The sequence below is a fragment of the Manacus candei genome, unplaced genomic scaffold, assembly GCF_025592945.1.
Source record: "Manacus candei isolate 608988 ecotype Guabito, Panama unplaced genomic scaffold, ASM2559294v1 h1tg000015l, whole genome shotgun sequence".
Classification (NCBI taxonomy): domain Eukaryota; kingdom Metazoa; phylum Chordata; class Aves; order Passeriformes; family Pipridae; genus Manacus; species Manacus candei.
The window spans coordinates 26,077,407-26,093,941 of NW_026138063.1; the positions used below are offsets into that span (position 1 = coordinate 26,077,407).

Here is a 16,535-nt window from a genome sequence, read left to right on the forward strand (position 1 = left end):
GAGAGTATTCACCACCCGCTCGAGGACCCCACATCTGAGCAGTAAAACAAGCCTTCCCTAAAGACTCGGCTACCGATTTGCGTTCCACGACAGAGATCCTTCCCGCGAAGAATCCTCTGCGGCAGGTACTCAGCAAAGGGACCGCACAGGTCTGAAACACGCGGGTAAGACAGACCGCGCTTACGGTGGAGACCGACAAGCAGCACCTCCACAGTGTAAAACGGCAGGAGTCATCCCGGTCTGCTCTTCCTACAAAATCTTTTAGTTGTTTTAGCAAGCAACGTTCCAAACGCGCTCCGCTCCCCGCGCCGGCAGCAAAGCCGGGCTGGATGGAGGCACCGGGGGCGCACCGGCCGCTGGCAGCGGCAGAGCCCCGAGCCCCCCGCATCCCCTCCGCTCGCGGAGCAGCCCCCCGCAGGTGTGTCGGTACTGACCGGCCGTGGGCACGTCGGGGACCAGCTTGAGGGGCCCGATCTGCCGCAGCTGGAACGCCGTCCGCACTTCGTGGCAGCTGGGGGACCTGCCCGCCGCCGCCCCGCCGCACAGCCCCGCCGCCGCCAGCAGCCACAGCCCTAGGACGGCGCCGGCGGCCATCTCGCAGCCCGGCACACGGCCGCGGGCCGGGTCCCGGTGCCGGTCCCGGCGGCGGCAGCGCTGCCCTGCCCGCCGCCCGCGCTCCTCCTCGGCGGGAGCGGCCGCCGCCGCCCGCCCCTCCCCTCCCCTCCCCTCCCCTCCCCTCCCCGCAGGGTCCGAGGGGCGCCACCGCCCCCCGATCGCGGCTGGAGAGGAGGGAGAGAGGGGAGAGAGCCCTGGCACAGCTCCCGTGACACGCCTCGGGGGAAGCTGCTGCCCGGCCCCGCGGGACACCGACACGGAAGTTCTCCAAGAGCAGCGGTGCGGTCCCTGCGGGCCACGCAGACCAAGGGAGCGAACCGAGGTCAGTGGAAAGAGTCCCCAAAGAAGGAAGATCAGCACCAAGGGAGAGGCGCGCTCGCAGCCCGTGGTCGTTGGTAACAACAGGTACAGAAGCAGACAGAGCAGTAGGTATAAACCTCCTGAGCGCTGCAGGGTGCACGGTTTGCTTCCATTCCGAAATTCCTAGCAGATGACATGGAAGGGTCTTCTCTAGACAAGTGTTAACTCCAGCCAGCAGTCCCAGCAAAGACTTTACACCAGGATGCATATCTCTCTATACCATCTGCGGATATAAATTGTTCATTTGGACAAAAGCCAGCGGCAGATCTATCCTATATGGTCTGGGGGACATAGCCCCCTCCTGGGGATGACACCACCTTGAGAGCAGCCACTGTCACCATCAGAGAGCTGGTCTGCGATCTTTTCACCGCCCTAAGCAAGCTTCGGTATCAGCTGCTCTACCACATGTTTGAGAACAGAACTACCCTCAACGCCCATGAATATCTTCCATTTCACACAAACACTCCATTTCCAGAGAAGCCAAACCCAAGCGGTCTCCCACAAAGAGCCTCATTTGCACAGTACCTTTCAGGCATATGGAGCACGTTAGGAGCTACAAGAATGACTATTGTTTGAAGCCATTATGTGCGATTTCTTTAAGGTTACTTGCAACCTTCAAGATGCTTCTAATGTGCTTCTGGAACAACGGGGGAGCCCACCTGCAGCTAATTTAACCATTATACATTCCCATAGGTAGTAATGAGAGGCTGAGCTCAGTGCTGAAGTTGCCCAAGTTGTATTTTAATAGCTGGAAGTGCAAATCCTTTAAACGATTTGTTTGTATTTTATCAAGACAATAAGAGATAACTCTCAGTTTTTTGAAGAAGAAGCAATTTGATTCAGAACATTTAACTTGTAGACTAAAAAAACCCAAACTGGAAGAACAAACCAGCCCAGGACACCACAGGACAAGACAGCGCACCCAAAGGGCTGATGGCCATGGACATCAATACAGGTTAACTTTGCTGTCAGCTTAATATGGGTTATACAGCCACCAAGCTTTAAGTTACATACACACGTATACAGGATCAAATCGAGGGGGCAACAGGTAGATTAAAGAGAGATGTGTGAATAATCAGCATCGGTGAAAGAACAATTAGCATCATAAGGCACAGTACCCTGGCTGACAAACTATTGTCCAGCATGTGGGTTTATGTACACAAGGAAGATAAATAAGTTGCCCCCAGTAGCATTTTGCATAACCTTGGGCCCAGTCCTAAAAGACTTTAATTCAGACAATCCTCCGATTGACTTCAGTGGGAGCTCTGCCAAAAAAGAAATGGCAGGGTGATTGATCTGATGAATAATTTACTTGAAAAATAACAGCATTATTTGGCGTATAGGTTATTCTATTAATATCATCAAATGAGTCCCGTGCAAGGGCTCGAGGCATTTAATTCAGTGGGATTCTTGCCATTGTTTTCAGTGGGTGGCAAGTTCAAATCTCAAATGGCTAATTATTTTCTAGCATGGTTTATTTTAATGCCTCATCTTTACATGATGGGTGTTCTTTTCCTCACCTGGCTTTTTAAGTCATGTGACAATTATTTTACTTTTTAATTGGTCCTCAGATCATTAGTAGAGGACAGTCCATTATGTTACCATCTTCAGCTCCCCTCCTCTCCTCAAAATCCAGCCAAGGAACCTGAGTTATCCACATGCCTAAATTCAGTAAAAACCATGTCGGTGAATTGTAACACCCATACATTTAATACTGGTTACTTCAATACATAATATTTATATTTCTTGTTGTTTTGTGATAACTATAGAAGCATTAAATAAAGGTGACACGTTACATTTTTTTGGGCTGGAGTTTAATTTTTTTCCCTTCTGCAAAAAAATGTTGACCTTCCACACACTGTTCAGGTGTATGTTTTTGTCACTGATTACATCCATAGCAAGGAGATAGTCATTACCACCATCAGCAGCCCCAGGTGTTCACATGCACACTCACAACCCACAGGTAACCACTGGCCTCCCTGCATCTCTGGGCTGACACTGAACCATCACACCTCTCTCCTGGCACTGCTTTGGTGACAAATATAACCTTCTGGCACCCATGAGTGTGCAAGATTGCTACTGAAACCCACCCAGTGTAAAGTGACAGGCACTGCAGGTGTTTCTCCCTATGAAGTGATGATGAAACCAAAGTGTCACATTTGGACGTGACTGACTTCCCAAAGGACTGAGAACACACACCACAGGCATAATAGAGTGGACTCCAATTAATTTAGGCCTTATTTCTCCAAAACACATGCTCCACATACAGCAGGGCAGTCAGACTGACTTTATGGAGGTAGTCAGGTGCTTCATGGCAAACACATGCCCAAGTGCTCTGCTGGAAGAGGGCTGCAGATAACAGAAGAGCTATTCAGCTAATTATTGTACGTGACATTCTATCACACTTGAGCAATTTGATTGGAACAATCTCACTTTGTCAACAGGTGTCTTGTATTATAACATGCGTATTTATTAATTGTACATCACTGAGAACTGTATCAGTACTTCTTACAATGTATAGCAATATAAATCTGCTCAAACAATCTGCTCGGTCTTAATCCTGCTAAAGTGACCACAATACTCAGCATGAGCTTTGGGCATATAAGAAAAACTAGGATCAGGCCTAGAAACAGGGTTTTGTGTTCCTGATACCTCAGCCATTCCCTTGTTGAATATAGCCAGAGCTTTGCCAGTGATTTAAATGGAAGCTGGACTAATTCCCTTATGTTTAAGATAAGCTCATCTCCAACGCTGGATTTTCCACCAGTGAGACGTAATGGGCTGTGTATGTCTCAGCCAGGCCAGGAAAGCCAGTAATCTAGTCTTTAAAACCTTATTTTATCTTTAGAGGTCTGATTTTCTAAGGTTCACGTTTTACTGAAGCACCTGAGGAACTCAAACAGGTTCCTTAATTTTACTTCTGTCCACTAAGTCACTGGAATGAGCCCAAAACACATGCTGGTTTTCATTTAAAAAACAACTTAATCAGCTTCAAAAGAAATGCAAAATCCTCTCTCTGTAATTAAGACAAGTTTCTTTTTTCAGGTTTTTATAATTTTCGGTTTTTTCTTCTTTTAAGAAAGTTAAACCTATTTTCTAAAGACTACTATATTTCAAGTCAGAGCAAACTTTAAAGCTGAGTATGAAATTTTAAATATAGATCTTAAATAGTAAAAAAAATCATGCATGAAATATTCATAAATATGCCGAGACTAAAAAGCACTGCTTGAAAATAATTTCTGGTAATTTTACTCAATTTCCTCATCATGTTAAGTGATGAGCACTAGGAAACTAAAATAAAAATTACTAGTAGAAACCTATCATTCTCTTTTTTGTTTAGAGATTCCTTTTTGTTCTCTTCTCATACACTCCAAGTACTGAGCAGAAGGAGAACGAGCATTCTGCCATATCATGAACTGTTTCCTGCATTGCATGTACTCCACATGGAAAAAATATGTGCAGACCTTTTTGGTGATCAGAATGCAGTATTCCTCTGCTGGCTCATTGTTTCATGGATATTTTTCACTTTACCAAATGTACAGTTTACAAGTGCCTGTCATATTTTTTCTGAAAGAAAAAAAAAAATCATGCCTGAAAAGCACAGCTGTTAACTCTACCATAAAACTCATTTTTAAAAACATCATTAGGCCACCAACCAGCCGAAAATCTGTGAAAGAAATACAATTGATATGACAATACAGCAAGTCAGGACAGCCACTAGTTAAGAGAAAACATTCTACAGACAATGCTGAACAGAATTCTACTTTTTCATAATTTTCTAGTGTTTCGTTTTAAGTGTGAGAGCAATTATTTTGGTTCAGGCCAAAAATCCTTCAGCCCAATGACTTGTCTCCCATGGCAGACATCAGATCCACCATGCTTATTTAGAAATTGCACCGTGTGCAGCATATCAGCGTTCTCCCTCTCCAGATCTCAGCTCCAAGTCCCACCCTGCTACCCAGAGACTGCTGTGCATGTTCTCTGACAGAGCTGAGAACATCAGTCTAATTCCCAGAGGAGCAGCTTTTTTCTTGGTCATAAAAAATATAGCCCTGAGAAATTAGTATCTTGGTGAAGATGTAACAGAGGAAAAGGCACAGATTTTAATGACTCAATAAAACAGCACCTCCCAGGGCTGGTAACTGCCATGATCCAAGACGAACACGCTGTGGAGGTGACTGCATGATAACAGTTTTCCCATCTCAGTAGCACCAGCTCTTTCTGTTTGAATTCTTCCTCAAGCGTCCTGGTCACCAAGCAGCTGAGAAGATGAATATACTCTTTGCCCTTACCTGCATGGCTCAGCATACAAATTAATTTAAACTGGGACAAGCAAGTAGGCTCTGAACTTACTCATGTGAAAAGCTGCCACACACAGCACAAGGGAAATCAAGGAGATTACTCAAGGAGCAAAGGTTGCATAATGTAAGCAGAAGAATCTAGCTCTAGTTTCACATACTTCAAAACACCAATAATGGAAATAAGTTTCATATAAAAGAAGCCAGTAACTTACTGAGCATCTTTCAGAAGCTGCTCCCCCCAACAACAGGAGAGCCATACCACAGCAAACACCAAGCTGGTCCCACAAACACCAGCATCAAACTCACAGTGCTAAGGATTATAATACACTGCTAAAAGAACATATATAGGAAGTAATTTTTTGCTCTCCAGAATGGTCCAGCTGGATGGACACACAGGGCAGAGGGATGCGTGGACTCAGGCTGGGGCACACATGCCCCACTGAGCAGCTGTAATGCAGAGCACCCACCCCCTTACCTCCCACAAAATGTGTGTACCTGGGGCTTCCACAGTGACAAACATATGTCACATTTAAAGTGCCAGATTTAACCTTAAAATACACATCAAAACCTGCCTTTAATTTCTGATAATCTGACAAGAACTCCTGGCTGTTTCCTCCCTGGCTGGTAAAAGTCACAAGATGTTCAGTGGACATTGTTAATGAATTCAAAACAGCTTCTAGAAATTCAATCTTTTCTTTGAAAACAGTGCCCTTATTCAAAGGCTTATGGTATGGAACAAGATCATCTTCCAAAAGTACAGTTCATAAAAAATTAAAAAGATCACATAATATTTATAATAGAAGTGTTAATAACATCATTATAATACTTGTAATAGCTTTTTCTTGCAGAACATAATGCCCCAACTGTCATTTGTCTAGTTAGGCACTCAAAAGATGATTTTTAACTATGTGTCAGAATTTGAAGTTAATTAAAACTAATTGCCCACTGTACTGTAAGCGATGCCACTGCATTTCCAAATAGCTCTGTTTCCATGGGATGATTTACTTAACACTGATGTCTCTCACTGACTGAATTCTGTTTGCCTTAATTGTGTTGTTCAAGTTGTTTATCTTTTCTTTCTGCCCTGCAACTTTACATGAAAGGTCATCAGTAGCAAAGTTCATCATAAGATTGACACTTTATCAATGTGGCAGAAAGCATCCTAGAATATCAACTAGTTTATCAAAATGAATGAACTCCTCTGGCATCTCATATTACTGTTCCCACCAGCCACCACTTTCTGTCCTCAGATTACTTGTTTATGTGCTCAGTTTTGTAGCAAAACTTTATAGCTCAGCACCATTGCTCTGGTACAACAGTATTTGATATCTTTACCGTATGGGTGCAAAGTAAATCTCTTTAATGAGAACACATACAGCCAGAAAACAGTGCTGCTACTCCCTCACACCACTAGCATATGTGCAGACCTTTTCAACTTTCTGTGTGTCCAGAGTGTAAGTCTCCACATGTTGGATCACATAACATGGTAGCACCCCCTCCCTTCAGGGGGAGGGTATGAAGGGTGTGAACCTAGGGTTAAATAAGAGCAAAGGTAGCCAGGCACAAGTTTCTGCAGCTGCCTCCCAGCATGAGGGACTGTGGGACTGCAGTAGCAGGCCGGGATTATTTCTGGAAGGAGCACAAGAAACTGAGGAGGAAGAGAGGGCTCTGGATTTTCAGCATGCCACAGGTCGAGTCTAGTGAAAAAGCACAGCCCTTTCTGCAACTATGACAAAAGCAGGCTGCTTGCCACCAAGCTCACGTACAGCATGGCAGGTTCACATCACCTGCTCACTTCAACTCATTGAACTTTCCCCATCTGACATCTGCAAATGGTGCTAGGACAGAATTTCTAGGACTGCTGTCAGCCTTGTGGCATCACACCTGCAGAGCCTGATGGTGGTGGTAATGGAGGCTTCCACAGGAAGCCTTTGCCATGGTATCACTCTTTTCCTTACAGTTTGGTAGTAGGAGTTATATCAAGAAACCCAACAATACACCTGTGTGAAGTACCTGCCCTTGACCAAAGCGTCTTCCAGTCAGCACACAGCATCATAAGCACCAACAACCAGTAGGGAGCTGGAATGAGCCCTGAAGGAAACTTTTGTTGCTGTAGAAAACATATTATAGAGGACCAGCTCCTGTATATTTATGTTTTCCAGCCTAAGAACATGCCTTAAAAGTTATTTAACACCTGCAAACTTGCCTTGCTCCCTGAAGTCAAATCCTGCCCATCCCATCCCAAGTGCCAAGAATCCTATTCAAGCCCAGCTCCACAGGGCAGGTGGTGGTCAGATGAGACAGCCAACTTGTCATCAGCTTGCCCTGCGCTCTTGGGCAGGAACCTCTGCAAAGCCACTCAGCACAAGTCATCCACAACCTGCCTAGAGACCCACTGGGTATATGAGGGGCTGCAGGGGAAGACTGTGTTAAAATTGCTAGCATGGAGACAGACCATCATTTATTAGTAAAATCTGCAGTGGAGAGATGTACACACTGACAGACATGAAAAAAGCACCACGTGTCACCAAGCTCAACTTCCAGATGTTTGATTCACACTATACTCCTAGTCCACTCCATTATGAAGGGCAACAGCAGCTTGATAGCCTGGAGACTGGATAAGCATTAGCAGAACAGGCTCAAGTCACTGCTGAAATATGCCTGGGAAGTTTGCCTGTGTAGTCCGAAACACATGTGGTTAAAATATGCTATTCATAAAAAATACATGTTGAAAACAACTTTTTCTAATTGGCATTCACTGTTGTCAGTTCTATACAAACACTTTTGCTAAAGATTTCAGTGCTGAGGAGCACTCCAATAGGAGAATTCCAAAGTAGAAATCTACACTTCAAGAAAACTACGAAAAGCTTCCATGTTCCACAGTGCTGGAAGCAAGTTTCACGGTTTCTCTCTGGTTCAACAGCTGCCCAGTACATTCACTGCAAGTGGACTTGGAGAGGTGTCTCTCAGAACAGGAGCTGGAAATGGTGGAATTGGGCAAGTCACTTGCCTAACTTCTCCTGCATGATCGTCATCACGGCAAATACTCAACCCCTTTGCAAACCGAGCAAGTGTGACATAGAATCAGAAAAACAAAAAGTAAGCACACTGGGCTGTATTTGAATGTCTGATACATTCTACACATACCACTGCATTTTTTAAGAACTATATTTAACAACTGGTTTCTTTTGTTTGAATATTGAAAGTCATCTTTTGCTGTTTTGTCTTACACCATAAAGTGACTTATAGATCTAATACAATGAGTAATCCTGGAGCTGAAAAGTGCTTTTCAAAGTGAGAGAATGTGAACGCAACAGCTCAGCTAAACCTCGTATGTAAGTGCAAACTTTTCCCAGTTGGTTTTGCTCATGAGTAGTACAGCAATTGCTGCAATCCTTCACATAAGCGAAACAGGGATATTTGACCCCTTTAACTCCAGCTATGGGAACTACTCTTGGCAAAGTAAAATTTTTTCCCTGTTGCAACAGGTCTGTATTAGTGGTTCTTGCCAGCAGATCAGCAGTTTAAATTGCAGCTCCTCTGGGGAGGCATCACTGCAGCTTAATGACATGACTTTCATGGTGCTTTCATTAACAGAGGGTGTAACGAGCAATGACACAAACCCTCTGCTTGGGGGTCAGCCTGCTGCCATCCCTCCCTCAGCACACACCCTTCTCCAGGATTCCGGGCGATTCCTGGCTTCATCTGCTAGACACCAAATTTTTCATGCACATGACTCTAATCTCTCCTCTCCAAGAGAGTGCAGGAAAAAGCAGATGAGGCCTGAGCAAGTATAAATTAATGCTGACATTTGCTGGAATAATGTACTCTCTCTGCATCTGACGCCAATAGAGGCTGCTGGCGACACACGTTTATATGCGACTTTCTGCTAAATCAGAGCATCATCTGAGATTATGCTTAGGAGACATCCTGAGATTTGTGATGGTCCCTAGAGCCATAGCCGAGTTCTGAGCCATCTATTCTCACTGACTGCTGAGATTTCTTACAGGCAATTTTTAGAGACAAAACTCAGGATAAATCCCACCCATGATTCACAAGGTAACAGGAAAGCTTTGTTTGACTTTGAAGTACAGATTACTCAGTGGTGATAGCACTACCTATTCTACACAGCTCATTTTCTTCCTTCAAAACCAAGTCCAGGGCTGGTCATAAGTGAGTTTCTGCCCTGCAAAGTAAATCAGGAACAAATGTGGGCCCTGACACATGACACCTGTTGTCCTCAAGTTCTTCACACAGTTGGGAGTTGAATGAATCACGATTTTCTACTGAGTGGCAACTGTATGCATGCAATCTAAAATTCTTCAAAGCCAGTGCAAAGCTCCTGTGACCCCAGTGAGCTTTGGAACAGGTCTGCTGTGGCCTGGTGCTCCTGTACATGAGTCATCTCTGACCATCCAGAGACAAGGGTTCATGCCATGCTCTAACTCAAAAGGATGACACCCACTTTCTGCTCTGTTTTCAGACTGATCCGTGGGGAAAGATCTACAGAATCTTTGCCCTCCGAGGCAGCAGTTCCAGCTGCAAACCCAGGAGGATCTCAGCCTGAAACTGAGAGTGACAATATTTTTTTTAATAGAGTTTATATACCTTCCACCAAGCAACGTCTTAGCCACAGCTCTCCTCACTGACTGAAGTCAGCATGCAAGAATTTAGCCCTTTAAATTATGAATTATAGGAATAGATATGTTCAAAACAAAGCCTTAAAAGTCATCAATAAACTAGATACTAGGACTTAGTGTGTACTCACAACTAGAATTTGCACTTAAAGATGTAGCAAGCCTTTTCATGAGGGAAAACAGTACTAATGGGGTATTTTTTTAGCTCCACTTAAGGTGTGGCATGCTTCATTTGCTGCCACAAATATAATGGAATATAATATGTCTTTGTATTGAATTATACTTGGGCTGATTATTAAATGAAAACCATTATTCCATTATAGCCGTAAGAAATGGAAATGCTGCATATGGCTGTGTGCAATCCATTAACTGGCTCATGGAGTTGAAGACCTTTCAGAGACCATTACAAATCCATCCCATTCCCTCTCTGACAGATTTTACACACTGATATCTGCACCGGATGCAAGAAGCATAAGGTTGTATAGAACCACTATTAATCAGCCTTTACATACGGTTTTTGCCAACAATGAATATTCTGAACTTATTCTTCATATATTGTTTTTTGATAAGTATGTGATCATGGAGAACAATTTAACTATTCTAGCAAAAGTGCCTCACACTGAAGAGTTCCCAGCCAGCTGGTCTGCAGCAATGTCCACCTTAACTTGCCTCTTGCAAGACAATAATTGACCTAACACATCTTGCAGTTTGGGGATATTATCAAAGTGGGAATAAACAGGAGAGTTGCCTTAGTTGACTAATGGACCTTTGAAAATCTTCCACAATACTCCTGCTGGTATATGATTAGTTTTTTTTATGTTGCGTGTCATTTTCTGTGTGCAGAACTTTTAATATTAGAATTATTTACAATGATTCAGCATGATCCTTTGGTTTTGCAATATTCTTTGAAACAGATTCTTTGAATCTTTGATTCTTTGATTCTGATCATCCAGCTATGACTCTGCATGGTTTGTGTTTAAAAAAAGGTTAAGTTTACAGTGTGAAATCAATCTTTTCTAACTTCCTTTGTATCATCTAATGTGGGCAGGCAATTTGGATTTAAAATGACACAAAAATAATGACTCAACAAAGGATACTAGTTAAAGGCAAAAGTTTGATCCAAGTTTTAACTAGGAACGTTTTGCTACCCAAAATGAATCTTTCCTTTTGGATTTGTTTTGTTACATGAATTTTCCAGGCTGTTTGATACAATCAGTTCCCTCCTTTCTCCGTTATCCATGCCATACTCACCAACTCACATCAGTACTCAAGAAGTTTTACCCGGAAATGGTGATCACAGAATGAGATTTTAGCTACCTGTGACTGACAGGACAGAGGGACACATGATACAGAAGCTACACAGAAAGTGGTTTGTCACCAAAGGAGGGGAAGAGGCTCTAATGAGTTGCAAGTATCTGGACACTTTGTACACAGCAGGGTTCCAATCAAGATAAGCACAGAAAGGGGACCCTTTTAGAGGTGGTGAGATAGGGAAAACAGATCTAAGCCATTGAAATTACCAGCTGGCTCTCTTTGATCCTATCAGGCAGCACTGAGCATCTCTTTTCTGATGTTCAGATAATGTTTCTTACTAACATCTAAAAGAGAAAAAATTCAGAAAACAAACACAAGGAAGAACTAAATAAGAACTGTGAGGTGCTTGGAGAGCAGTAACATCAAGTACAGTCCAGTGTGTTGGCTCTTTCATTGCCAGAGCTTTCAAATATGCCTTTACTTAAACAAAATCTTATGTAGTTTGTACATTTTCTAGCAATAGATTGATAGCTGATGTGCTAAAAATGTATGACTCATGCAGGCTGTTCCATTCCATTTCCTCCTGAATAAAGACAACTGCTGTCATCTTTGTCTTAGGGCCAACATTTTGGATAATCTACCTTTGACACTTATATCCCTAAGCCAGTTGGGATTTCTCCTTGGGTCAGTTCCCACCCCCTCTTCCCAAAGGAACAAAGGTAAAAAGCTGATGCAATTCCTCAAAAGTGAGGTGGCTCTGCAGTGGGTCTGGCCTGCCTTAGCCAGGCAGTAATTAATTATCTAATTAACTGATCCAAATTCCTACCACTGTGCACACAGGGATCCACAGGTGAGCTGTGACAACAAAACATCTTTTTTGCAAGTCTGTTGTGATCTCTCATAGCTCAGCACACAAGTTGAGACAGCCTCACCTCCAAGGTATCCAACCTACCTTACAGGAATGAACTCTGAACTCCAGGAGAATGGAACCCAAGGGTTTTTTCCTCTTTTTGTTGACCTGTTGTTACTAGGGTCAGTGTTCTTTCCATTTATGCCACACTCCACCACCAGGAATTCTCCTATGGGCTTCTTTCTTCATTCGCTAAATTTATTCAGAAGAGCCGAGAGCAGATGCTTACACAGAGGTGACAGAGGAGGGAAACCTGCCCAACTTGGCAGGATCCAGGAGCATCTGGTAGCAATAAAATATATCAGGGATTGCTATTGCACTTAAAGAGACTCTCCTCCTAATGCAACAATCTTCTACAGAAAACCTTTCTCACAACTGGCTACAAGAACTCGACAAATTCTTTTTCTGTCTAATTTTTCCCACTATTTTCAATATCATGTCAAGCTTGTGGCCAGAAGGGTTTACCCCTTCAGTTCCTCATCAGTGGGGCACTTGCTCTTTTTTTTTCCCTCAGCACCAGTGGTTCTGAGGAAAGGAGAACAGTGATAGGAAATAGGAGAGATGAAGAATCAGAGCAGCCCAGAAAAACTATTCAGAAAACATTCTCAAGGGAAACACCTTGCTGGAAACAGGAATGGGAGATAATCCACCCTGCTAACTCTAATTCATGGCAGACATGCTCTTTCTAGGCATTTAAGGTCCTCCTGTCTGATCAGTTCAGGCTCCCGAGTCCCTTCCTAGGAACTTGTGAAAAATCTAAATGTACTTTTTAATCCCCAGGCTAAAAATCTAGTGAGTTGCCATCATGCCCACTCCAAGTTCTTTTAACAGAAGCACATCTTTTAATAGGAAAATTCAGTTCTGTTGATACCTCAGCTCATCCATGAGAAAATAGGCATGAAAGCAGCACTTTTTCCTGGACAAAAGTATTTTTTATGCCAAGCTGCCTGCACTAAATCATTTTTCCTCATTTTATTTCTTTGCTAGAAAGACTCTCCTCCCAGTACTTGTTTCATAACAAGAGAAAGATGAACATGCACAGAAATTTGCAATCAGGACTTCCACAGCTGTTCACTGCAGCAGAGAAATCATACAAATGACTCCCTTCTGTGCCTGCCCCTTGCTATACCATCATAAATCTGCATTCCCATTTCCCCTGGCACAAGGACAGCAGAGTTCACTGGAACTGCCAGAGCCAACGGAACAAGCTCTCGTCCTTATTACTGTCCAACTGTGAGAAAAAAAAACAAACAACCCTGCTTTGGTAGAGCACAGAGGGTTTGGAGGTCTCTGCAGCAGCCAGGCATCTGTGGAATTGCAATTAGCTGACAGAAAAGGGGCACACAAGGGCTGCTCCTGGCTTTCAGGGAATTGCCCTCTTCAGATGGAGCCTTGCTCTGTTAGGAAGCACCCTGCAGAAAAAGGCACTGTCGCTAATTTAGAATTCCACCTGAAAAAGGGTAAGAATGTCACATGAATTGTAAGATTTCAGCAAGTTGAGACAAAGCTCCACAGGGAGGTAAAACTTCAAATAGAAACATAAAACTTACTATTAAAGGTAAAGCCAGTTCAAAGTATTTCATAGGGAGGAAAAAAAAATCAAGCTGTAAAACCTTGGATCTTCTAAGGACCACAATCCTCATTCAGTTATGGCAGCAACTGGAGGATGCATTTACCCCTCAACCCTTCCTGATTCACCTCATCACTGGGATCAGGTTATTTTAGGAGGGTAATTTCTCCCTGCAGCAACAGGTCTGGCCTCAGCCATCAATCCAGTGCACTGCCAGCTGAATAAGAGAGTCTATCCCAACAAAAGCAGAACTGGACCAGAGCAAAAGCTGTTAGTACCACAAACCTCACAGTTTAAATGTGGTATTTTACTGCTATTTAGTAATTTAACAAGAAAGCAGATTTTTCCCCATTTTAAAAAGCCTAAGTATCAGTATCTCTAGCTGGATGCTATGCTTGAATTCTTGAGCATCTCCCATTTAGAGAACATCACTGGCTTCTATTTGGGTTTTTTTACCTTTTTTGTAGGTAAAACAAAATAAATTTTCCTTTTTAAAGCCAAACGCTCTCTCCAAATGACAAAAAACTGTAGCCAATGAACTGAAAATGATACGTAAGGAAAGCCACCTCTGTTCAGAAGAGTTATTCCAATTGGTTGATGAAAGGCATTCTGATATAGTCAACTTGTGTTAGAAATAGGACAGAATCTCTGCTAATAAAAAGACAGTTCTCAAGTATTGACTATTAATTTCAAATGAAATTTGCTTAATAATGCTTTAGGATAGCAGTATAATTATGTCATTTCCCCATTAGATTTAGTAAGTCCTTTTGTGTGCACCAAGATGACATAAAACACATCATATACAAATAAATCAGAAAAAAGAATTACTGAATACTTCTCATAATTTTGCCAAGGATTCTGAAATTTCTCATTAAAAGAGGGCCTGGCTGCAAAGAACAAATCCATATAACAAACTAATATACTGATGCTGAAACATGTAAAATACATACAGCAAGATTATAAATATGGATTTTATGCATCACTGTACAGAAAATGTAGTGAAATCTCTGCTTCCCACAAATGTAACAAAGGAATAAACATGTTCTAGGAATGGATTTATTGCACAAAGTTCCACATCTAAGAGGTCTCCAGAGTAGAATTACATACTAGGCACACTCTGATTGATAGCAGCTTCCACTGCAGGCCCCTTTATCCCCTAACTTACTTCCCTGTCAAAGCTACAAACTAATTTTTTTTCCTTTTTGCCTTTTTCTTCCATTCACTGACAGTTAAAACACTTCTAAGTAAGGTTTCTGAAAACCCTTTTTAATATTAAAAATGTTATACTTCCAAAGATTCCTAAAACATCCTTGCTCATGGAGTGCACTTGGACTCCATTCTCTAGTACAGGAATCCCACACTACGGGAGAAACTTAAACAGTCTTTTGAAGCCTGGGTTGTGTGCAAGGAATCACTGTGCAGCCTCTGACCCTTCCCATTAAAAGTCATGGGAATTTCTTTACCAAGTCACACAATCTACAGATCATCCCATTTTCCTGGAAAGAGGCACTGCCATTTAACAGAAAGCTGCGCAGTGTTCATCTTGTCCTAAGGAAGGAGGGTACGTCCCTCTGCAACTCCAGCTGAACCTTACCGACAAATCCATGAGGAAAACTGGCAAGGAAGAGATAATCAGCTCCGTGCTGCTGTTTTTAAAGAAAATCTCCCTTTTGCTACTGATGGACAGTGAGTCAGCATTATCTGAATGAGTCTGTACTGTTATTTTTCCGTCTGATTGTCACGTATATTTGAAGCTTTGCTAAAAATCAATCTGTAGTGCACCTTTGATGATAACACGAGCTCATTTATTAACATAAAAATTAAAATCTGACAGACACCTGCATATGTGCTCATTGAGGACTCTGTTACTGGCATTGACACTGCTACTGTTACTTGCAAGGCTGAGCATAAATCCCCTCAGCTGCAGAACTGGGGACTGCAGAGTGGACAAATATGCTGCACAGTGGCTTTCAGACACATTGCACCAATTTATTCACAAGTCCAAAGCAAAATCTGTTCTAATTGCATTGATTCAGCCTCACTTTCTTTGAAGACACCAGTTTTATGCCAAACCCTGGTAACTGAACATTATTTGTTTGTTGTTTGTATTGAAATGAAGTGCTAACTAGTACATCTCCTGTTAAAGAAAGAGTGGCATTGAGTAATTCTAATCAGTTCCTTTATAAGAAAGTCTGTTTCCCTTCTGCCCATGTTTGCTGTCTGCATGCTAATTCACCCTTGCTTCAACAGGCAGCGTTGTCACCACTTACCTAACTGAATCTGGATTTTTTTTTTATTAAATCACATTAAGGCAGGTGTAGTAAATGATTATTCACCTGGATTGCATTTTTCCTGGGATAGAGACATACACAAACACCATCATAAGTCAGTGTCAAATATGTGCTTGCTTTAACTACACTGTACAATGACTGATTTCCTGCAGTTTGAGTAGGTTTTATATATTTGTCTCCTCTGTCTTGTACAATATGCTGCCACTTACTACATTCACTAGAGAAAACCTGTGGCCTACTACCCTACATTAAAGCCCTGCTAATTAATTACAGATCTTTTTCCACTGTGTTCGGGATCAACAGGAGAAAAATAAAAAATGTGTCCCATACTTTCCCCTTTGTTTTTCCATTTCCACACCACATCCAATGGCTCTTGTATTGAAACCCTATGCTGAATGTAATGAGATGCAAGTCTCCACCGTATCCATGGTTACTATTTACTAACAAACCTGATGATGTCAGGAATTTAATTAGGTTGTTTCTAGCACAGAGATTTTAAACCATGAAATCATTAAAGTGTCTAATCTTTTCTTTGTTTGGATTTTATAAAAAAAGTAAACCCAAACTAAACACCATTCCTGTCACAGAAAGCTGAGC

The 16,535-nt window shown here is 42.5% G+C and overlaps 1 protein-coding gene across 5 annotated transcripts in view; it reads right to left on the bottom strand.

Annotated features, from left to right (window-relative positions):
* Positions 1-16,535, bottom strand: part of LOC127468434 (glypican-5-like) — a 407,170-nt gene that overhangs the window by 361,506 nt on the left and 29,129 nt on the right. For 2 of the 5 annotated variants that reach the window (XM_051781575.1, XM_051781574.1), the window contains exon 1: positions 435-631. The exons of 2 other annotated variants lie outside the window; for them this stretch is intronic. In XM_051781575.1, coding sequence (XP_051637535.1) covers positions 435-594 — 160 coding nt within the window. In that variant the 5' untranslated portion in view covers positions 595-631. Of the gene's footprint in view, positions 1-434; positions 632-16,535 lie in introns of those variants that run through there. One more of the 5 variants, XM_051781577.1, reaches the window with a different exon arrangement.